The sequence below is a fragment of the Oncorhynchus tshawytscha genome, linkage group LG09 (assembly GCF_018296145.1).
Source record: "Oncorhynchus tshawytscha isolate Ot180627B linkage group LG09, Otsh_v2.0, whole genome shotgun sequence".
Taxonomy (NCBI): Eukaryota; Metazoa; Chordata; class Actinopteri; order Salmoniformes; family Salmonidae; genus Oncorhynchus; species Oncorhynchus tshawytscha.
Genome location: NC_056437.1, coordinates 51,766,121 through 51,790,190, shown reverse-complemented (window position 1 = coordinate 51,790,190; position 24,070 = coordinate 51,766,121). Strand labels below are relative to the sequence as shown.

The window sequence follows — 24,070 nt, the reverse complement described above, 5'->3', positions numbered from 1 at the left end:
TCCTTTTGGTTTGTAGCCTGTATAATGTATAATCTGTAGTGCTCCTGAACACCTGTTTCTGTACTGTGACTTGTCAAAGATAATGTTGTTTGGTCTTTAGGAGTCCATTTTGTGTCTGGCAGTTTGAAAGGACTTCTTCGAGATGAATTTTCTGGTTACTGTCCTTCCTTTAGAGCTTTCCCCTACACTGTCACAGTCAAACTAAAATATGTGTGGAATTTGTTTGTTGCTTTACATACAATACTTGATAAAGGTTCACACCATATTTTAAAGACCCACTGCAGTCAAAAACGTGATTTTCCTGTGTTTTATAGTTTATTGGGTACACCCAGTTTATTAGGTACACCCAACTAGTACTTGGTCCGACCCCCTTTGCCTCCAGAACAACCTGAATTTTTCAGGGCATGGAAACGTTGCTCAATTGGTATCAAGGGACCTAACGTGTGCCAGGAAAACATTCCCCACAGCATTACATCATGGCCACCAGACTGTATCGTTGACACCAGGCAGGATGGGGCTATGAACTTATGCTGCTTACACCAAATCCTGACTCTGCCATCAGCATAACGCAACAGGAACCGACATTCATCGGACCAGGCAATGTTTTTCCACTCCTCGATTGTCCAGTGTTGGTGATTATGTGCCCACTGGAGCTGCTTCTTCTTCTGTGACAAGTACCAACGAGTTGTACATTCCGAGATGCCTTTCTGCCCACCACTGTTGTACTGCACCATTATTTGTGTGTTTGTGGCCCGCTTGCACGATTCTTGACATTCTCCTTTGACCTCTCATCAACAAGCTGTTTTTGCCCACAGGACTGCCGCTGACTGGATGTTTTTTGTTTGATGCACCATTCTCGGTAAACCCTAGACACTGTTGTGTGTGAAAAGCCCAGGTTCTGAGATACTGGAACCAGCGCACCTGGCACTAATGATCATATCACATTTAAAGTCGCTTATGTCACTCGTTTTGCCCATTCTAACGTCCAATCAAACAGTAACTGAATGCCTCGATGCCTGTCTGTCTACTTTACATAGCAAGCCATGGCCACGTGACTCACTCTCTGTAGGAGCGAAACTTTTTGTGAACGGGGGGGTGCACCTAATAATCTGTGTATTTCCACATTATGAGGTTGGAATAATACTGTAAAATTGTGAAAATTATGATAATGTTTTTTTTTTTTACTGCTGCTCTTTAATTACTTGTTACTTTTATCTCTTATTCTTATCCGTATTTTTTTAAACTGCACTGTTGGTTAGGGGCTCATAAGTAAGCATTTCACTGTAAGGTCTACACGTGTTGGATTCGGCGCATGTGACTAATACAATTTGATTTGATTTAGTATAAGAGCTGTTTGAATAGACCGCCTGAAATTTCACCATGTTTTGGTGGGATGGAATTTTAGCCTGCCTGGTGACATCACTAGGCGGTAAATTAGTTAATAGACCAATAAGAAAGAGAGTTCCAAACTTCTCTGCATATAACAGCAAGTTTCCTGTTTTCACCTCCCCACTCAGACCACTCCCAGACAGTACTAGAAAAGTTATTACTTGAGAAATTGCTTTTGGCTAACAAATTATTTTAGTTCATTTTAATTTAAAACAATCCCAGTAAGGTACTTAACTGTTACCCAGAAATGGTTTGATATTGATATAAAAACAGCTGCATTGGGCCTTTAAGCTATGCCTTATTAATTTTTATTAATTTTTACTTATTAACCACTGATTGTTAATGCTTATTATGAGATTTAGAAAGTTTACTGTACTAAATCCCACTGCCTGCTAATTGGTGTAATTGTAAAATGCTTTGTTGGTTTACAGTAATGTTACTTAGGCCTACTCCTAATTTTCCATTTGGTGCAGTGTATCATGTATTTGTAATGTCAAGTTCACTGGATTAAACAAGTGTTACCTAACAAGCTTTGTGTACACGTAATGGAAGCTAAATCAGCATACATACTGTGTCTGTTTGTTTATGAAAACTACTGTTTGACCTACCTCTAAAATTGACCTGATTAGCAAAGATAATAATGACATAATTTCCTCTCCTGTCCTCACCCCTCTGAGTTGTCAGTGGACATTATAAAAGTCCCAATCCAATGAATGACCTACTGTGGTGTTTGTTAATCAAATGATTAACCACAGCTCTTTGACCACCAGCTGCTACACAATCTGTTTGGATTACTCATCCAAGATGGCCACCCTTGACGAGCGAGGGAGAGAGCTAGCATCAGTGGCACTCAGTTGTATGGTTTTGAGGGAAAAACAAAGCAGCGAGAATCTAACACCGGGGGTGGTATATGTATGTGTGCGTGAATGTGTGCGTGTGTTAGCCAGAACCTGCATCATAGCCAAGTCTTGTCTAGTCTATATGGTTCTCCCTCCATCACTAACAAGGGTTTATTTGAAGCATCCACAAGCGGGAGGTAATGAGAAGGCTTGGTGTCATTAAACATTTATATGGTGACCCGGGAGAGATGCAGCTGAAGCCAAGACAGAGGTTATCAGAGCACAGGGTTCAAATGAACTCTTTAGTATACTATTAAAGTAGTGTATCTTACTATGCATGTATAACTAGTTTGTGTATAACTAGTGTGTGTGTGTGCGTGTGTAGTGTTTACAGTGATGCCTGATCCTCAGGTTAAAACAAACACATTGACGCATGACCTTGCTCTTACTTCCATTTGATTAAATAAAACATTAATGTGCATGCTCAGAGATCCACTCACACCTGTTTATTGTTCCGGGAACCTTAACTGAGCGCCACGTTAAACATTCAACTGGAACACCTGGTGTGTGTATGGGTGACTGAAAAACACAACTGTTTGATTACATATGAAGAGTTTATTTCCAAAATGCTATATCCATAATGTTTCACATTTGTGTTTTTTTCTCAAAAATTATTGCTTATGGGTACCTTCACGTGTGTGTGTAATTTTTATATATATATATATATATATATATATATATATATATATATATATATATATATATACATAGTATATATATATATATACATTCTTTAGCTGGAATGGAATGTTATGCTGTATATTTGACAGGTACAGTGCAGTATTCAGACCCCTTGGCTTTTTCCAAATTTTGTAACGTTACAACTTTATTCTAAAATTGATTGAAATATTTTTTAACCTCATCAATCTACACATAATTGCCCATAATGACAAAGTAAAAACTGTTTTTTAGAATTTTTTTGCAAATTTATTTAAATAAAAAAATGACCCTTTACTCAGTACTTTGTTGAAGCACCTATGGCAGCGATTACAGCCTTGAGTCTTCTTAGAGAGGACGCTACAAGCTTGGCACACCTGTATTTGGGGAGTTTCTCCCATTCTTCTCTGCAGATGCTCTCAAGCTCTGTCAGGTTGGATGGGAAGTGTCGCTGCACAGCTATTTTCAGGTATCTCCAGAGATGTTAAATCGGGATCTAGTCCAAACTCTAGTTGGTCCACTAAAGGACATTCAGAGACTTTTCCCGAAACCACTCCTGTGTTATCTTGGCTGTGTGCTTAGGGTCATTGTTCTGTTGGAAGGTGAACTTTCGTCCTAGTCTGAGGTCCTGAGCGCTCTGGAGCAGGTTTTCATCAAGGATCTCTCTGTACTTTGCTCCGTTCAGCTTTCCCTCGATTTTGACTAGTCTCTCAGTCATTGCTGCTGAAAAACATTGCCACCACATGATGCTGCCACCACCATGCTTCACCGTAGGGATGGTACCATGTTTCCTGCAGACGTGACGCTTGGCATTCAGGCTGAAGAGTTCATTCTTGGTTTCATCACTCCAGTGAATCTTGTTTATCATGGCCTGAGAGTCTTTAGGTGCCTTTTGGCAAACTCCAAGTGGGCTGTCATGTGCCTTTTACTGAGGAGTGGCTTCCGCCTGGCCACTCTACAATAGATGCCTGATTGGTAGAGTGCTGCAGAGATGGTTGTACTTCTGGAATGTTCTCCCATCTCCACAGAGGAACTCTAAAGCTCTGTCAGAGTGACCATCAGGTTCTTGGTCACCTTCCTGACCAAGGCCCTTCTCCCCTGATTGCTCAGTTTGGCTGGGCAGCCAGCTCTAGGAAGAGTCTTGGTGGTTCCAGACATTTTCCAAATAAGAATGATGGAGGCCAATGTGTTTTTGGAGACCTTCAATGTTGTAGATGTCACGTTTTGACCTTAGTTCTGTTATTATATATTTGTTTTAGTATGGTCAGGGCATGAGTTGGGTGTGTTGTCTATGTTCGTTTTTCTGTGTTCTGTGTTCGGCCTAGTATGGTTCTCAATCAGAGGCAGCTGTCAATCGTTGTCCCTGATTGAGAATCATACTTAGGTAGCCTGGGTTTCACTTTTGAGTTGTGGGTGTTTATTTTCTGTGTTTGTGCCACACGAGACTGGTTTGTTTGTTTCACGTTGTTTGTTTTGTATTTTGTAGTGTTCAGTTTTTCTTATTAAAGTATGGACACTTACCACGCTGCAAATTGGTCCGATCTATCTTACTCCTCATCAGAGGAAGATGACGAACATTACAGTAGAAATGTTTTGGTACCATTCCCCACATCTAGGCCTCACCACAATACTGTCTCGGAGCTCTACGACAATTCCTTCGACCTCATGGCTTGGTTTTTGCGCTGACATGCACTGTCAACTGAGGGACCTTATATAGACAGGTATGTGCCTTGCCAAATCATGTCTAACCAATTACATTTACCACAGGTGGACTCCAATCAAGTTGTAGAAACATCTCAAGGATGATCAATGAAAACAGAATGCACCTGAGCTCAATTTTAAATCTCATAGCAAAGGGTCTGAACACTTATATAAATGAAGTATTTCTATATATAAATTAGCGACATTTTCTAAAAACCTGTTTTGGCTTTGTCATTATGGGGTATTGTGTTTAGATTGATGAGGGATAAAAATGATTTAATACTTTTTAGAAAAACATAACAAAATGTGGAAAAGTTAAGGGGTCTGAATACTTTCCGAATGCACTGTCTCACCTAGCTATCTTAAGATAAATGCACTTACTGTAAGTCACTCTGGATAAGATCATCTGCCAGATGACTAAAATGTAAAATGTAAATATTTTACAAACAGATTTCATATTATTGTAAAAAAAAAAATATATAACATTGATGTCCTAAATCATGTCCTTTATTATTTAGTTGAAATGATGTGGAAACAACATTGATTTAACCAGTGTGTTCCCAGTGGGAAGTGATAGGTTTGAAGCAAATACATGTCTGTCATTGATCAACCCCATGCCATGATTAGATAGTGAAAAAACACACAGATCTTTCATAATGTCTTTAAACAATAAAAGCTCATTTCATTTTGGAATGAAACTCTTCAAATACAGTGATGGATTGCAAAGTAAATTGACCATCAGCAGGCAGGGAAAAGCTGCAAATAGTTCATTTTCATCTTTACCATCATCACATTCCTATTCATTGTCACTATCACCATAACTCACTCTCCTGATGAGTCGTGGCTGATGGGCACATTGTATAGACCTACTCTATAAACTGAGGTTAACTAGACATAATTTGGCTCTGTGCTTGTCTAACCATTACATCTGCTTCTAATGCTCCACTCAGCATTTTCTAACCACATGAATTAAACTGCATCATTTCCATAAATGTTTTAATTTCCCTATGGGACCTTTAGACAGTGAATTTGCAGTGTCACCATTGTTCTCACTGTCTGTAGTTCTGTCTCATACTGTACCACGAAGCATCCGCAACGCTGGCGACATACATCTCTCAAATAAGCTGAGACACAAAGACAAACCTTCGATTTTTTTACTTTACCGAAAATGTTACCTATTGTACATCTGCAGGCCATAGACAAATCCTTAAACTGGGGGTGTTGAGACATTTCAACTGTGTTTAAAAGGAAGAATGGGCATAATTTACATATATTGTTTAGAAACAGAAAGGCTGTTGACCAATAGTTTGTGCAACACTTGCATTGACACAGATTCTCCAGACACTGGCATTGCGATAGAGCTGAACAGCTCCAGGTTGCAACACAAATGACTCATCTCAGTCTCTTACAAGTGTACTATGGCTCCTTAGTATGTAGGACACTTCAAATATCACTGGTTGGATAGGCTCACATTGACAATCGCATTCCTTTTAATCAGTGTGTATACCTTTCAAACCCATTGAATCATATTTGATTGAGAAAAGAGACAGAACAGCAAAATGCTGCCAACGGTTGTGATCACAGACAAACTCACGCACGCAAGCATGCACACACGTACGTACACACGCAGGCACACACACACACTGTCCGATACCATTCAAAATGTTATCATTATTATATCAGTTACATCAGTCAGGCTACTCTGAGGCAGGTATAGATATGTTTCCCTCTGACTCACTCTGACTCAATAGTATTCACCAGTATACACTGAGACACATCTTCACTTCCCATGTCTGTTTTGTTCGGAGACAGGGCTAGCCTAGCCATGCTGGAATGTCTATGAGGTCATAGACTCACACACAGAAATCATACTCTGTGAGTCACTGTATAATTGCCTGAGGAAATGAGGGAAGAGACAAGAGGATCCCATAATAAATTGACATGGTGTGTTTTTGAATGTATCCACATTGTCATTTTTTAAAATCAATCTCAGCTGCTGACATGATAATTTTTCAGATCTATCTATTGTTCAGTTGCTTTATCTGGATAGGTTATAGTCCACAATGGATTTTCTCTCCGTAGTCTGAGTAATGGTGATGGTGGTGTTTTGAACAAATAATGCTGTCCCACAATCTCACACACACACACACACACACCTAACTGGACCCTGGGAACTGTTTTATAGTAGCCATCCCAAACATTTACTTTTCTTTAGTTAAAAAAATACAGTAGGTACTTCTAAACTAGAGTGTCTGTCATCCTCAACCCATAAAGAGTGGACTTGTTTCCATAGAGCCGCGTTTGCCTGGCTACACATCCACATCACTCCGGTCAACTGACGTTTCTTTGTAACGATCGATGGAGCAGCGGAATTAAATTCAGGGTGAGTCGTCAGGCAAGCGTTTCGTTGCACTCACGTCCCTCCCATTCAGTCAACTCTGTACGAGGCGGGCAGTCAAGCGTCTTCATAGCGCAAATCCCCATCACACGTCAGAGACGACATCATTATTTAAGGTTGAATCAAGTAGGGAAGAAAGTTTTGCGACAGACAGTGTTGCCAAGCAGCTCCTAGGTAGTGGACCTAGTTATTTCGCCCAGTTTATCGCCCAGTTCTTACGGATATTATTTTTATAGATCAGCAATGCCCCACACCGTGACATTGAATGGACCCTCACCTTGGGGGTTTCGACTGGTCGGTGGAAGGGACTTCAGTACACCGTTAACTATTTCGAGGGTATGTAAATGTATTTCTATGTATTTATTCTCATGTCGAAATAGGATTGCTTTACCCTCTTAATGCGTTTGGGCTAATGTCTTTCATCTAGCCTAATTTGGCACCACCGCATAGGGTACTAAGGGGTAACTAGCCCCACCTAAGAACAATGTCTAATTGCTGACACAAAAAAAAGCAACGTTTGGAAAAAAATTGGTATGTGGTTAGGCAAATAAACTATAAAGGGAAATAAATGGCTACAGTTTACACTTTCTTTGTTTTTTCATGAAATGTTGTTTTAGAAAAGGGGCATTTAAAAAAAAGAATTTCTAAGTAAAACTGATTAAATGGATTTTAACACACTTGTGTGAAACCCTATGCCATAATCTTCTACCGGGGTAACTCATTGGAATGGAATATAAATAATACCATTAAATGACATTGGAATATAACATTTAATAACAATAACTTAACTCAGTGTTACATTGATGTGGCAACTCTCTTATGCTCTGCTATTGCACGATTGTAATTTGTACCTGTAGGTCACAAGTAAAGCTATCCCTAGTAAAATTGGAGCACAACTCATGAGCCCACATCCTGCACTGCTCACACCTTATCCTGTCCCCACTTGTGACTGAAAACAGGGGGAGAGATGCCAATTGAAAAGCTCTCTCTTAAAAATGTAGGTAGCTATCTAGCTATATGACATAAAATACTTTGTAAAATAGCTAAAAGGCTATAAGGTTGCATTAACTGTAAAGCTATTCGTCACTAATGGAAACATTTACAACTGAAATTAAGTTGTGTTATCTTTTTTAATGTATTTTACCTCAGACGATCTGGAAATAAGATTGCTAGCTAGTACTCCTAGCATATTATGCTAACTAGCTAGCTAGCTAGCTAGCATTTACTGCTTGTGAAGTTGCTAGCTAACAAGTTAGCATAAACTAGCGCTAGCTGTGCTAGTCATTTTCTAAATGACAGTTATAAACAGGGGCTAGTTGGGGTGTGTGTGTACTTAAAGCTTTGCTTCTTGTATATTAAAAACAATTTATAAATCTAACCTCATTGGAATATATCTGCAAAAAATTTGATCAACTTATCACAAAATTGTTTTGTTGAAATATCTCCAAAAGTTGTGATGACACAGAGGACATTTTCTGTTAAGCAAGACCAGTAATTTTGGGACATCCTATGGTCTTTAAATGAATTACAGGGGGGCAGTTACCCCAGGGGGCTAGTTACCGTCTACTACTCTAATTGTGAATTCAGATGGCTATTTTCCATGGAATAATACCAAAATGTATACAGATGGGGGTCCATGTAATGCTTAACAGTCTAATGATCTAATGCACTCCTTCAAATTGAATAATAGAATATTAGTTTACATTTCTCAAGTTCTCCATTTTCTGATCCACTTGTTTAAATTTAATAATGGAAAACTGTTTTAAAATTCAAATTTTTCTACACTGTAAAATTGATATTTTTTTCGTTTTCAATTTCATTTTGAATCGTTTGTAAAATATATATATTTTTATTAGTGTGGCTGGGGAAACGGATGCTTTCTAAGTATGTGGTTCATTTGGATGCTACCACTTCAGTTTGGGGGGAGATTAGCCTTGCCTACACTATACAATAAAGTGGTAAATTAATGTGGTCCTTGGAGGCAAAGTTACACACACACACACACACACACACACACACACACACACACACACACACACACACACCAGATATCCCCAAAGTAATGCTATGCCATTCTAACGGCCATGGTCCGGCCACCAAATGGAGTTTACTCTCTTCTTACTGTCACTGACTGGGAACACATGGAGTTGTGTGCATCGGTCCCTGCAGGCTGCCCTTCAAATTCGCTACAATGTTATCCTTAATCCCCTGTGCCTATACCAACACTTTGCACAGAGAGTCTAATAGCTAGGCCTAGCCTATTATGTTGAAACGAAAGGTTAATTTACAAATCTGTGCAAAATGGCATGGTCTTTTATGTACATTTCCAATGAAGTAGCCTCATCGGCCTAGGTTTATTATCTTGTTAATGTAGCCGAATGCACAGATTGCATCAAGAAGAATTGTGAGTCCCTGTCTGGCTCTCGGGCTACCCCCGAACCATTGTGATGGAAGACACCTTGCAGCCTGCATAGCCACGTCTGAGACAGCAATTTTACGGTCCATTATCATAGTCTATTATAGGTCTAGAGTTGACACTAGCCTCTATACGATGATCAAGTAGCCTAAGTTTGCAGTATAGCTGAGACAAATGCAAGTCTATAATGGAGACTATGCCCCTGTTTTGAGATAACCTGTGCATCCTTCATTCGTCCCATCCTTGAAGACATCACCGATAAATGTGTGAAAGGAGATTTTACGCTAGGCTACCAACCAAGTCATGTTGGACCAGTGATTAGATTATGATCATTGCTCATCATTGATCTAATATATACTGTATATTTAGATCAATGATTATTTCAAGAATGGGAGAATCCACCCATGAATATATTTAAACGGCGCCTATATGCTGCTTTGTAGGAGTGATCCATGAGTTGCCTCTCCTCTCTCTCGCAGCTGTTGGATAGGCCGATAGGCCTATAATGCCGATATGCTATAGTCTAATTTACTTTCACTTGCCCACTTTAACCTACTGTTAGTCTACGGGTTATGGGTACTCAATCTAGTGGACGGCTGTAGGTTTAATCTTGGATTATAATGGGCTGCAAAATAGCGGTGTTGTAGAAAATTTGGAGGGCAGCTCGACATCGGACATATACACACTCATAGCTCCGGGTCTCCAGGATCACAAGGTAATTAACCTACAGTCGTTAGAAGGATAGTTGCCAGGGGGGGATATTGTTAATAAAGCACCATGGATAAGGTCCTTAGTTTCTTTTACACACAGATGTTTTGTTCCCCCCTATTCTGAACGTCCCTCTCGTCATATAGACCTAGCTGTTAGACTTTTTAAGCTACTGTAGGCTATGCAAGGTATTTGTCGAGGCTACGCAGCAGAACTATGCAGCGAATATGGAGGGCAGACTGACAGGGGCTCAGTCCCAGGTCTCTTCACGGTCAGTGACAGTGCCAAGAGAGTTTCTTCATTTGGATGTGCTCATCGTGTATAATGTCCCTTTTGAGTGTACGCCTGCAGTCTGAAGTTGCCAGGAGGAAACTTGGTGTGTGTGTGTGCACAGGGACACCTGTTGTTGCAACACAATCTCGCACTCAATTCTTGCAAATATGTACGAAAAGTATTTCAGCAGATTTTGTGCATTCTTGTGAGTTTTGTGTGACTTAATTCGTAGAAAAATACATATATTTATGTGTGACTTCATTTGAAAAATGAAGGGGGCAAACTTCGGAATAATCTTTTGAACGTTTTTGGAGCAACGCATTTTGGGCAATGGTGTTCTTTGTTTGTGTCCCACACTTATTTATATTAAAAAAACAAGCGTGTTTACAACCCAATATTGTTAAAATCAACCAGGTTGTCACTGAAATACATATAATATAGTAGCTTTACATTTCTATTTTTGATTATTAATGCCAATGCTCTTTTCCATTCTTGTTTTTGCTTAATACTTTGGGATACTGGTGCTATCTCAGATTTTATGAGGGTTGTCAGATTGGATTCTTTTTTTGTTACGATGAAGATATTTGATTGGGGAATGGGGATGCATTTTCATGTTGGGAAATGAATTCATCAATAAATGTGGGGAAACAGAAGACTTACAAAAACAAATCTGCTTGGTTTAAATTCCCCTGGTGTACCTGCATGGTATTTGCAACTATAACAAGTCGGGACTATGATCAACTATCAATATCATTGCAGTTAAACAGGTTAATGTAAAATAATGTATTATGTTGGCTTGCACTTATGACACTTCCAAGGCCGTTTCATGATGATTATTACGGTTGTGTCAATCATGTTATATACTTAAGCTGTTGTAACAAGGTTTAAGCCAGCATTGTAGGCCTACTGCCTCTTTCCAGAGGCCTACTGCCTCCGCCCAGAGGCCTACTAGGCTTTCATGACAACGGCCATTAGAGCTCACTTTGCCACGCATGAGCCCTGGTTCGTGTCCCTTTTGCAGCGTTCACTTTCTTCTTCTACACTGATGGCAGGGTTGGGATCACGTCCAGCTCACGTCTAGTTATGTGATCTAGTTGTGGGAAGCATTCTGTTTTTCAACCTTGTGTTGGGTGTTATTGCATTGATATATCTAGTGAACAATGGATAAGCAACAATGGGCGTTACGGATCGAAGCAGTCACTACAGGTGTGATCAAGCCTTACATCAAAGTTTCCTGAAGCTGAATAGAAAGTGCTATGCCCTGACCAGTTATTCAGAAGAAAATCCTCTGTGACTGTCTAATTTAAATAAGTACAGTAACCAGTGTTGACCCAAAACAAACACATTCTACACATTTACAAACTATCTATTTCAAGTGTTATTACAACCATGGTGTTCTTTTGTTACTGAAGCTTATACATCTAATAATCTGACAATGATCCACATCATATGGGTAGACAAATAATGTAAGTCCAGCAAAACACAACTATCCTTTTTGTAGGATGCAAACCAGTAATATGAATCACAGTTGGTCCATCCTGTTCTGATCTAATGAGATGGATGTAGGATTTTGTATAGTCTGTATACAGGGTGTGCAAATCAGGTAAGATAAGGGAGGTAAGGCAATAAATAGGCCATAGTGGCAAAATAATTACAATTTAGCAATGAAACACTGGAGTGCAGAACACTGGAGTGCAGAAGATGAATGTGCAAGTAGAGATACTGGGGAGCAAAAATAAATAAATAAATAATTAACAGTATGGAGATGAGGTAGTTGGTTGGGCTATTTACAGATGAGCTATGTACAGGTGCAGTGATCTGTGAGCTGCTCTGACAGCTGGTGCTAAAAGCTAGTGAGGGAGGTAAGAGTTTTTGCAGTTAGTTCCAGTCATTGGTAGCAGAGAACTGCGGTGATCTGCGAACTGCTCTGACAGCTGATGCTTAAATTTTAGTGAGGGAGATATGAGTCTCCCGCTTCAGTGATTTTTGCAATTCGTTCCAGTCATTGGCAGCAGAGAACTGGAAGGAAAAGTGGCCAAAGGAAGAATTGGCTTTGAGGGTGACCAGTGACATATACCTGCTGGAGAGCGTTCTATGGGTGGGTGCTGCTATGTTGACCAGTGAGCTGAGATAAGGTGGGGCTTTACTTAGCAAAGACTTATAGATGACCTGGAGCTAGTGGGTTTGGCGACGAATATGAAGCGAGGGCCAGACAACGAGAGCATACAGGTCGCAGTGGTGGGTAGTATATGGGGCTTTGGTGACAAAATGGATGGCACTGTGATGGACTGCATCTAATTTGCTGAGTAGAGTGTTGGAGGCTATTTTGTAAATGACATCACCGAAGTCAAGGATTGGTAGGATAGACAGTTTTACGAGGGTATGTTTGGCAGCATGAGTGAAGGATGCATTGTTGCAAAATAGGAAGCCGATTCTAGATTTAAGTTTGGATTGGAGATGCTTAATGTGAGTCTGGAAGGAGAGTTTACAGTCTAACCAGACACCTAGGTATTTATAGTTGTCCACATTTTCTAAGTCAGAACCATCCAGTGGAGCGATGCTAGGCGGGCGGGCAGGTGCAGGCAGCGATCGTTGAAGAGCATGCATTTAGTTTTACTTGCATTTAAAAGCAATTGGAGGCCACAGAAGGAGAGTTGTATGGCATTGAAGCTCATTTGGAAGTTTGTTAACACAGTGTCCAAAGAAAAGCCAGAAGTTTACAGAATGGTGTTGTTTGCGTAGAGGTGGATCAGAGAATCACCAGCAGCAAGAGCGACATCATTGATGTGTACAGAGAAAATAGTCGGCCCGAGAATTTTACCCTGTGGCACCCCCATAGAGACTGCCAGAGGTCCGGACAACAGGCCCTTCGATTTGATACATTGAATTCTGTCTGAGAAGCAGTTGGTGAACCAGGCAAGGCAGTCATTTGAGAAACCAAGGCTGCTGAGTTTGCCGATAAGAATGTGGTGGTTGACGGAGTCGAAAGCCTTGGCCAGGTCGATAAATACAGCCACACAGTATTGTCTCTTATCGATGGTGGTTATGATATCATTTAGGACCTTGAGCGTGGCTGAGGTGCACCCATGACCAGCTCGGAAACCAGATTGCATAGCGGAGAAGGTACGGTGGGATTCGAAATGGTCAGTGATCTGTTAACTTGGCTTTCGAAGACCTTAGAAAGGCAAGGTAGGATAGATATAAGTCTGTAGCCGTTTGAGCCTAGACTGTCTCCCCTTTGAAGAAGGGGATGACCGCGGCAGCATTCCAATCTTTGGGGATCTCAGATGATATGAAAGAGAGGTTGAACAGTCCAGTAATAGGGGTTGCAACAATTTTGGCAGATAATTTTAGAAAGAGAGGGTCCAGATTGTCTAGCCCAGCTGATTTGTAGGGGTCCCGATTTTGCAGCTCTTTCAGAACAGCAGCTATCTGGATTTGGGTGAATGAGAAATGGGGGAGGTTTGGGCTAGTTGCTGTGGGGGGTGCAGGGCTGTTGACTGGGGTAGGGGTAGCCAGGTGGAAAGCATGACCAGCCGTAGAAAAATGCTTATTGATATTCTCAATTATCGTGGATTTATCGGTGATGACAGTGTTTCCTAGCCTCCGTGCAGTGGGCTTATGGGAGGAGGTGCTCTCATTTTCCATGAACTTTACAGTGTCCCAGAGCTTTTTGTAGTTTGTGCTACAGGATACCAATTTCTGTTTGAAAAAGCTAGCCTTTGCTTTCATAACTGCCTGTGTATATTGGTTCCTAACTTCCCTTCTGTATACCACCCCTACCTTGTCACAACACAACTGATTGGCTCAAAAATGAACTTTTAACAAGGCACACCTGTTAATTGAAATCATTACAGGTGTCTACCTCATGAAGCTGGTTGAGAGAATGCCAAGAGCATGCGAAGATGTCATCAAGGCAAAGGGTGGCTTCTTTGAACAATCTCAAATATTAAACACTTTTTTGGTCACTACATGATTCTATGTGGGTTATTTCATAGTTTTGATGTCTTCACTATTATGCTACAATGTAGAAAATAGTACAAATAAAGAAAAACCCTTGAATGAGTAGGTGTTCTAAAACATTTGACCTTAGTGTATCTGTTTTTTTTGTCCAATCTGGCAACCCTCATAAAACTCGACATAGCCTTGTATAAAATGCCTTATGAAAGAAATGGTGTAATGTACACTAAAAAGTGAGGACCTTATATTAAAAGCATTTAGAAGAAAATGGTATAATGTAGGCTCCACGAAAAATGAAATGCTATAATATTATAATTATTTTGGTGACAACCTGGTTGATTAACAATATTGGGCTGTTAACCCATTTGTTTAGTTATATAAATACATGTGGGAGACAAAAAAGGCAGTGTAGAAGACCATTGCACATTGAGCATTGCTCTAATAACTTTCAAAAGATTGTTCCGAAGTTTTTCACACCCAAAATAATTTTCCTATGAATGAAGTGGCACGAAAATTGGTGTATTTTTCGACAAAAATGTGTCTTTTCACACCAATTAAGCCACACAAAAATGCACTAAATCTGTTGAAATACTTTTTGTACATATTTGCACGAATTGAGTGTGAGATTGCGTTGCAACTGTCCACCAGCTCATGCTTCACAATGTATTGAAGTGTGCCAGACTCACCACTTTGTGTCGTTATGGCTGCTGTTTGTTAGCCCAAACACCCACAAAGTCTGAAACTATTAGGTGTTCTGTTCACTTTCCATTTATTATACAATTTGAAGTGGTGAGGCCCTCTCGCATGGGAAAGTAGCCTAGTGTTGAATGAATGAAGTGTAGCGTGCTGCCATGCTTTCATTGTGAATTGTGACCTATACCACATAATTCTGCTCTGTCAAGAAGTCCCAAACAAATCTGCTACATTTTTGCTACATGACACAGGACAGACTGTCTATGTTGGCATATCTGTTGTACTTTTTTCAACACCCACATTATGATGAGGCTACTAACAAGACAATAGCTTACTGTGGGGGTCAAATTATATCAATATAATAAGCTTTAATACAGTATAATATCAATTTATAATACTATATAATATATATATATATATATATATATATATATACATTTTCATAACTCACTAAAAGCTCATCAACAACCTTACTTATATGGGTCAATTTCTAAGGTTCTGAAAGAGTCGGGGGGCCAGGAGGGGACTTGGCAGTAGCCAATAGTCAGTCAGGGTAAACAGTGGTGGCGTCCTGGAGTGTGCCGGGCGTTGACATTTGTTTTTCATCAGAGATTGTGGTGCTACTGAGGGATTCCAGGTGTTGTCTCAGCTGCAAGCCTCCAGACTCTTTAACTACCACTGCAACCATGGGTGTAATTTTTAGATTCACAAGGGGAGACTGACTCAAGTTCACTTGAAATAGCCTCTTTCATGTTCTAGGCCAGATATTCCCAAATTGGGAATATCTTCACATTTTCAAACCATCCATTTATATTTTCCGACGGGTCTAGACATTTTGGTGAGGTTTTTTTCTCCCCTGAGTAGCCTCGTTTCACTGGAAAAAATCAAATGAAACCATCTAGTGTTCAGAAAAATAACAACACAATTGTCACATTCTGACCATAGTTCTTTTGTGTTTTCTTTGTTTTAGTGTTGGTCAGGACGTGAGCTGAGTGGGCATTCTATGTTGTGTGTCTAGTTTTCCCATTTCTATGTTTGGCCTGATATGGTTCTCAATCAGAGGCAGGTGTTAGTCATTGTCTCTGATTGGGAACCATATTTAGGTAGCCTGTTTTGTGTTGGGTTTTGTGGGTGGTTGTTTCCTGTGTCTGTGCCACACGGGACTGTTTTGTTGCCAGTTCATGTTGTTATTCTGTATTTGTGTTCATGTTCAGTTTTTCCCTATTAAAACATGGACACCTACCACGCTGCATATTGGTCCGATCCTTCTTTCACCTCTTCAGAGGAGGAAATCTGCCATGACAACAATGTCAAATAGAGGTAGGCTCGTCAAATAATTAACATCCAATCGCATTAACCGGTACTGGCTTGCTGGAATTCAACTAACGGTTCGTATGTAGCCAAACGTAGCTGCTGCTCATTCCGTTTGCTCCATAATGGATAAATAAAAAAAAAAAAAAAAAAAAGTAAGGCCCACGTCCATAGAGACACATACCAGCTCTACTGGTAGTACTGCTACTACCAGCGATACTACACCTGCACCTGTCGATGACACAAGTTGTTCTGCTTCCACGAACACATCCAATGCTAGCATCAGTAATTTTACGTTTGTTGTTAGCCCTGCTAGCATGGACACTGACAGTTGTGAATCTGATGCAGCCGAAGAGCTACTGCCCACTTACCCGGGAAAGCACAGAACAACAGACAGGGATGTTGGACCAATGAAGAGGTGCAATTAGGATGAGAACTACATTGATTTGGGGTTCACATATGTTGAGAGTAGTGCCTTTCCACTGTGTTATATGTTCAAAAGTACTATCTCCCAACTGGATGAAACCTTCACTCTTGTGCAGACATTTAGAAACAAAACATGCCAATTTGAAAAATAAGCCACTAGTTTTTTGAGCGAGAATTAAGACGATTTTCGAGTAGTAAGACATGTATAAAAGCAACAGATACCATTAATAAGAAGGGGGTAGAAGCGTTTTATATGGTGAGCTACCATATAAGGAGCACTTAATTCTTCCTGCTGCTGCGGATATGGCTGGGACAATCCTGGGGGAAAAGGCCAAAAAACTATACAGACAATGTCTTCGTCAAACAACACTGTTTCATGACGCATCAGTGACATGGCAGGAGATTTTGAAACAATTACTGCTTCAATACAAGCCAGTGAATTCTATGCGTTATAGCTGGATGACGGACAATGTCAATTGTGATATAGCGAACGCACCTGAGTGAGTTTGGTGTGCAATTACGCAGGTACTTTCCCGAAACGGATGACACAAACAACTGGATTCGTTATCCCTTTCATGTCCTGCCTTCAGTCTACTTACCGATATCTGAACAAGAGAGCCTCATCGATATTGCAAAAACGGTTCTATGAAAATTGAATGGCCACTGCCATATTTCTGGATTGGGCTGCTCTCAGAGTATCCTGCCTTGGTAAATAGCTCTGTTAAAACATTGATGCCCTTTGCAACCACGCACTGTATCTGCCCTCACTTGCATGAAAACTCAATCCAGGCACAGACTGTGTGTGGAAAATGATTTAAGACTGAGACTCTCTAAAATACAACCCATCATTGCAGAGTTATGTGCATCCTTTCAAGCACACCCTTCTCATTAACCTGTGGTGAGTTGTTCACTATTATCGATGAACAAAAAGTTGTATATGTAAGAAGATGCTAAAATAAAGTGCAAAATTATTGATTATTATTTATTTGTGCCCTGGTCCTATGAACTCTTTGTCACTTCCTACGAGATGGGTTGTGACATACTCACACTATTCTTATGTTTAATAAATGTATCGTAAAGTGTGTGTGTGGCAGGCTTACAATGATGGCAACAAAACAACATTTGAGAGTGCGCTGACCCTGTTGCTAGAGGGGTACGCAGCTCGCGGTTGAACGTTTGAAGGGGTACGGGACTATAAAAATGTGGGGACTACTGTTCTAGGCCATTGACATCCTTGCTTAGCGTACATTTAAAAAAAATCTGATATCATGCTTGTGGATTTTATTGTACCAAGACATTATTAGACAAGGCTTTCTCAGACAATCTCCCTTAGGCCAGTTAGACCCATACCAAAACTGCATCGCTGGCACTATAAAAAGCCCACATGACACCCTATTCCTTATGTGGTGCACTACTTTTGATCAGGGCCCATAGGGATCTGGTCAAAACTAGTGCACTATGGGAATAGGGTGTGATTTGGGACGTGCCCACTGACGAATCACAGGGTGGCAGGTAGCCTAGCGATTAGGAGCATTAGGCCTGTAACCAAAAAAGGTTTGCTGGTTCAATTCCCCTAGGTGAAAAATCTGTCGATGTTGAGCAAGGCACTTAACCCTAATTGCTCCAGGGTCGCCATCAATAATGGCTTATCTCTGACCCCTTTCTCCATTCCATTGTTTCTGCAACCTCACCCTAACAAGCAACGTTTGAAATGTGTTCTATCCTCTTGTTGCATTGAGTCTCTAGTGACTCTTGTCAAGGAATGAAGTTTAAAGAGTGGGATATGCAAAAAACACATTTCCAATTCTCACTTGTACATGTGTGAAATATGACAAATGTAAGCACATAAGTATCTTATCTACAGTGCTTAAAATAACATCAGATCCACTCCATATCAAATCAAAGTTTATTTGTCACGTGCGCTGAATACAACAGGTGTGAAATGAAATGCTTACCATAACCCACAATGAAAGTGTCTAATGTAGTCAACTCCAATATAAAAAACAACCCATGATAGTGGTAAGGAATCCAGCTTGGATCACCCATGGGGCTAGTTACAGTGCCTTCGGAAAGTATTCAGACCCCTTTACTTTTTCCACATTTTGTTACGTTACAGCCTTATTCTAAAATGGATTTAAAAAACAATCCTCAGCAATCATCACACAATACCCCATAATAACAGGTTTTTAGAAATGTTTGCAAATGTAATTTTTTAAAATCTAAACATAAATACCAAATATGCAATAAGTATTCAGACCTTTTGCTATGGGACTCAAAATTGAGCTTGAGGGCATCCTGTTTCAGTTGATAATCCTTAGATGTTTCTACAATTTGATTGGAGTCCACCTGTGCTAAATTCAATTGATTGGACATGATTTGGAAAGGCACTGACCTTTGTCTATATAAGGTCACACAGTTGACAGAGAATGTCAGAGCAAAAACCAAGCCATGAGGTCAAAGGAATTGTCTGTAGAGCTCCAGGACAGGATTGTGTCGAGGCACAGTTCGGGGGAATGGTACCAAAAAATGTATGCAGCATTGAAGGTCCCCAAGAACACAGTGGCCTCCGTCATTCTTAAATGGAAGACGTTTGGAACCAGCAAGACTTCTCATAGAGATGGCCAACCCACAAAACTGAGCATTCGGGGGAGAAGGGCCTTGGTCAGGGAGGTGACCAAGAACCCAATGGTCACTCTGACAGAGTTCTAGAGTTCCTCTGTAGAGATGGGAGAACCTTCCAGAAGGACAACCATCACTGCAGCACTCCAACAATCAGGCCTTTATTGTAGAGTTGCCAAACGGTAGTCACTCCTCAGTAAAAGGCACATGACAGCCCACTTGGAGTTTGCCAAAAGGCACCTAAATACTCTCAGACCATGAGAAACAAGATTCTCTGGTCTGATGAAACCAAGATTGAACTCTTTGGCCTGAATGCCAAGCGTCACGTCTGGAGGAAACCTGACACCATCACTACGCTGAAGAATGGTGGTGGCAGCATCATGCTGTGAGGATGTTTTTCAGCATCAGGGACTGGGAGACTAGTCAAGATCGAGGGAAAGATGAACAGAGTAAAATACAGAGAGATCCTTGATGAAGACTTGCTCCAGAGCGGTCAGGTCTCCAGACTGGGGCGAAGGTTCACCTTCCAACAGGACAATGACCCTAAGCACACAGCCATGACTACGCAGGAGTGGCTTCGGGACAAGTCTCTGAATGTCCTTGAGTGGCCCAGCCAGAGCCCGGACATGAACCCAATCGAACAGCTCTGGAGAGACGTGAAAATTGCTTTGCAGCAATGCTCCCCAACCTGCTCCCCAACCTGACAGAGCTTGAGACAATCTGCAGAGAAGAATTAGAGAAACTCCCCAAATACAGCTGTGCCAAGCTTGTAGCGTCATACGCAAGAAGACTCAATGCTGTAATCGCTGCCAAAAGTGCTTCAACAAAGTACTGAGTAAAGGGTATGAATACTTATGTAAATGTGATGTTTCAGTTTTTATTACATTTATTATTGTTTTTTCTTTGTCATTGTGGAGTATTGTGTGTAGATTGATGGGGAAACAATTTTAGAATAAGGCTGTAACTTATCAATATGTGGAAAAATCAAACGGTCTGAATAAATTCAGAAGGCACTGTTTAAACCACAGTAGTTGCAGAGGGTCAAAGATCATATCCCCCAAGACATGCTGACCTCTAAACATTACAATAACAGGGGAGGTTAGCAGGTCTTGGGGGTATGATCTTTGACCCTCTGTAACTTTCTCACTCAACATTATTCACAATTTATTCTGGATTGTCTGTAATCATGGTAGCATCCGCATGAATGTAGAAGTGTTTAGAAACATTCTGTTCTTATTTACAATAAAAGTTACTCCAAAATGACACAATACATTTTTTTACCATTCACTTCTATTGGGCACAAAATAATCTGAAACACAACTAAAACCAACTGGAAGTGCACTCAAGTTTATCGAGTCACAGGCTTGTAGTCATTGCGTGTTAGGGATATGGGACCAAATACGACACTTATGACTACTTTAGTTATAAGAATCTTTAGGGGTTTCAATCATTTTGACCCTTACCCTTTTTTGATTAAAAAAGTATTACTTTATATATTTTTCTGAGCAATTTAATTAGTATAAAATAATATAATTTCTGTTTTTTTGGCATATAGCTCAGTATTTGAATAATTTATTTTATAGAGTCATTATTGCTCATCTTTATTAAGGATGTAAATCATTTCAATCCAGGTCCTCAGCAGCCCTCTATTTTACACAGACTGCAGATATGCCTTCGCGTATCTCTGAGTTAATGATCTAGAACGCCTGCATTCTTAAAGAATGAAATACTGGGTCCCAGTACACCATCCTGATTGCAATAGCTGGTTTGTAGGTGCTAATTAGGCTTGAGATGTGAGTGGGAAGTCCGTAGGACTCATGCATCTAAATTGCCAACCAAGGGAGCCAGCCAGATCTCTGATGTAATTGTCAAAGCATTTTAAAGGGATGTGCAGAAAATATCAGTTAGGGGATAAAACTTTGTTAAATGTCAATTCAACTCCCATGCAAGAGGTGACATAAGTCAAGACCAGCTAATGGTCCTAATTCATAAACAGAATTCCTCTTGGACAGTAGTTCACAACGCCATGTCATGTAAAATAAAAAACTTAAATGTGTTTGTCGTTACGGATTTTTTTAACGAGTTTCCTTTAAAACGCTCCAGTCCAAGCTCTATGTCCTGTTGTGTGGTCCTGAAAATGGATGATTTCCCTAAAGATTCTCCTTTGGACATTTGACAAATAAGTTTCCCAAAGTGTTCTGCGTACCAACATTAGCTAGGAGGCTATACAGTAGTAGGTGTATACTCTTATGCCAAGGTCAGATCCTGTGCATACGGTTTATCAGACCTTTTCTATATATTTGACATTTCAATCAATGTTCTTATGTATTTTCTCTACCGAATGGGGTCACTGAGGTTTACTTCATTAGATAAATATTATCTGAGCAGTTAAGGCGGGAGTCTTCTGTATTTGGAGTCTTCTGTATTTGACTCCCAATGTCTGAGTTTCCTTCTTTCAAATGCAAGGAGAGATTTACTTCACCGACATTTGGACTCTGTTATATTTTCCTTTCCTCTGAAGTTATCTTTTATCAGAGAAAGGAATGTATCTGGGTCCTTCTATGAAATGAGTGCCTTTTGGTAGAATTTGTGCACAAATATGTTGTATTAAATCAGGAATGGGCAACTTCAGTCCTTGGGCCTGATTGGTGTCCCCCTTTTTTGCCCCAGCTAACACACCTGACTCCAATAATCAACTAATCATGATCTTCAGTTTAGGACGCAATTAGTTTAAATCAGCTTTGTTTGCTAGGAATGGGGAAAAGTGACACCACTTCAGCCCCTGAGGACTGGAGTTACCCATCCCTGTATTAAATTAAGTGCCCTTTAAAATAGACCACATGGAAAATTCTATAAATCCGTAAAAAAAATATATAAAAAAATAAAGACTTGCTGAAGTGCCAAAATTCTTCCCTTTGACGTGTCCCTCTAAGGATACTCTGTGACTTCTAGGAAGATTTTACCCACTTCACCACAACATTTCTCAGAGTTTTCACCATCATTGTAACTCTCTACTTATTTTGTTGTGTTGACAAAGTCATTTCTGATGATTATTGTTTATTTCATGTGATTATAGTGATTCATTTTAAGGTTAAAAAACAACAACCCTGTCTCAAAATGGTTTCAATTACCTTCATACAAATGGCAAATGAATGTATACAATTTAGGCACGTACGACCGTATTACTCAGTGAAGTGTCACAAAGAAAGAAGATGGATATTGGTCAATGGAGCATAGAGGAGTGGACTTTCACTTGCAGAGGAAGGAACAGACATTCAGCTACACAAATTAGATTCAGAACATTACACACAATGACTAACGCCGCGGTCATACACGCAGCATAATGGGCGACGGCATTCTTCCTCGGCTGCATTGAAGATCAAGCAGGCTCTCCCTGGCCTTGCCTTCTCATTAAAGAAAGAGCCAATGCATTTACTCGACAGCTGCTCCATTGTTTATGGCACTGGCACATTTGAACCTCTTGAACCTCTTTTGTTAGAGTGCAACAATCAAACGGCGTTGGGAATTTTGTAACCTAAAAAGTAATGATTTTCCCCAAATGTCCTCAAGGCCAAGGCAATAACCTTAGTTTCCATCATCCAACAAGCAAGCAAACAAAAGTGGTTGTTTGTCCGGTTGCCAGCATTATTCCTCTATTGCACCATGTGAGCCTGTATACAGCAAAGTATGTAGCCTTACCTAACAGCCAATCGGGACCACAGAGTTAACGGTTCAGATGAATTTCGCCTGTATTTTGGCACACGATGATGACATGACACAATACTATGACCCTGCCCCTTTTCGCATCCCACCAAAACTGTTAATCTTGCAGTATCCTAAAAAAAAACATACTGTATTTTGGGGCGGAGCTCAGTCTTTGGCAGGCCCCATGGCTTATCTGTGTGACATTATAATGTCATATGCTAACCACCGACAGAATGTGTTACTGATTAACTGTGTCATTCTGTAAAGGGACCACCTCATAGAGTGACTCAGATTGTTTAGATTGCTCCAGCAACGCACTGGATCATGATGCAATCAAAGTCAGTTAAATATGCCTAAGAAGGGGTCTGGACTCTGAAATGTTTTGTATTGCCGATAATTAAAGGCCTGTTGTGGAGATTTAGTGAGGGAACGTGAGTGAGTCACGTTTGGATGGCCATTCATGGCCTGACCCTTAGGTGGTCTTTGTCTCTCTGCAATAACAACACAACCTCCTACACTGTGACACAGCAGCAAAGCCACATCATCTACAACATACAGTGCATTCGGAAAGTATTCAGACCCCTTTACTTTTTCCACATTTTGTTACGTTACAGTCTTATTCTAAAATGGATTAAATAAATAAAGTCCCCATCAATCGACACACATTACCCCATAGTGACCAAGTGAAACCTGTTTTTTAGAAATGATTGCAAATGTATTAATAATTAAAAACAGAAATACCTTATTTACATAAGCATTCAGACCCTTTGCTGTGAGACTTGAAATTGAGCTCCGGTGCATTCTGTTTCCATTGATCATCCTTGAGATGTTTCTACAACTTTATTGGAGTCCACCTTTGTTAAATTCAATTGATTTGACATGACTCGGAAAGGTAAACACCTCTCTATATAAGGT

At 40.3% G+C, this 24,070-nt stretch overlaps 1 protein-coding gene across 1 annotated transcript in view; it reads left to right on the top strand.

Annotated features, from left to right (window-relative positions):
* The first annotated feature begins 7,088 nt into the window (after window positions 1-7,088).
* The window catches only part of LOC112258103 (PDZ and LIM domain protein 4-like), a 61,515-nt gene continuing 44,533 nt past the window's right edge, over window positions 7,089-24,070 (top strand). Inside the window, exon 1 of the mRNA XM_024432222.2 lies at window positions 7,089-7,380. Within this exon, the coding sequence (XP_024287990.1) occupies window positions 7,288-7,380 (93 nt within the window). The 5' untranslated portion in view covers window positions 7,089-7,287. The remainder of the gene's footprint in view (window positions 7,381-24,070) is intronic.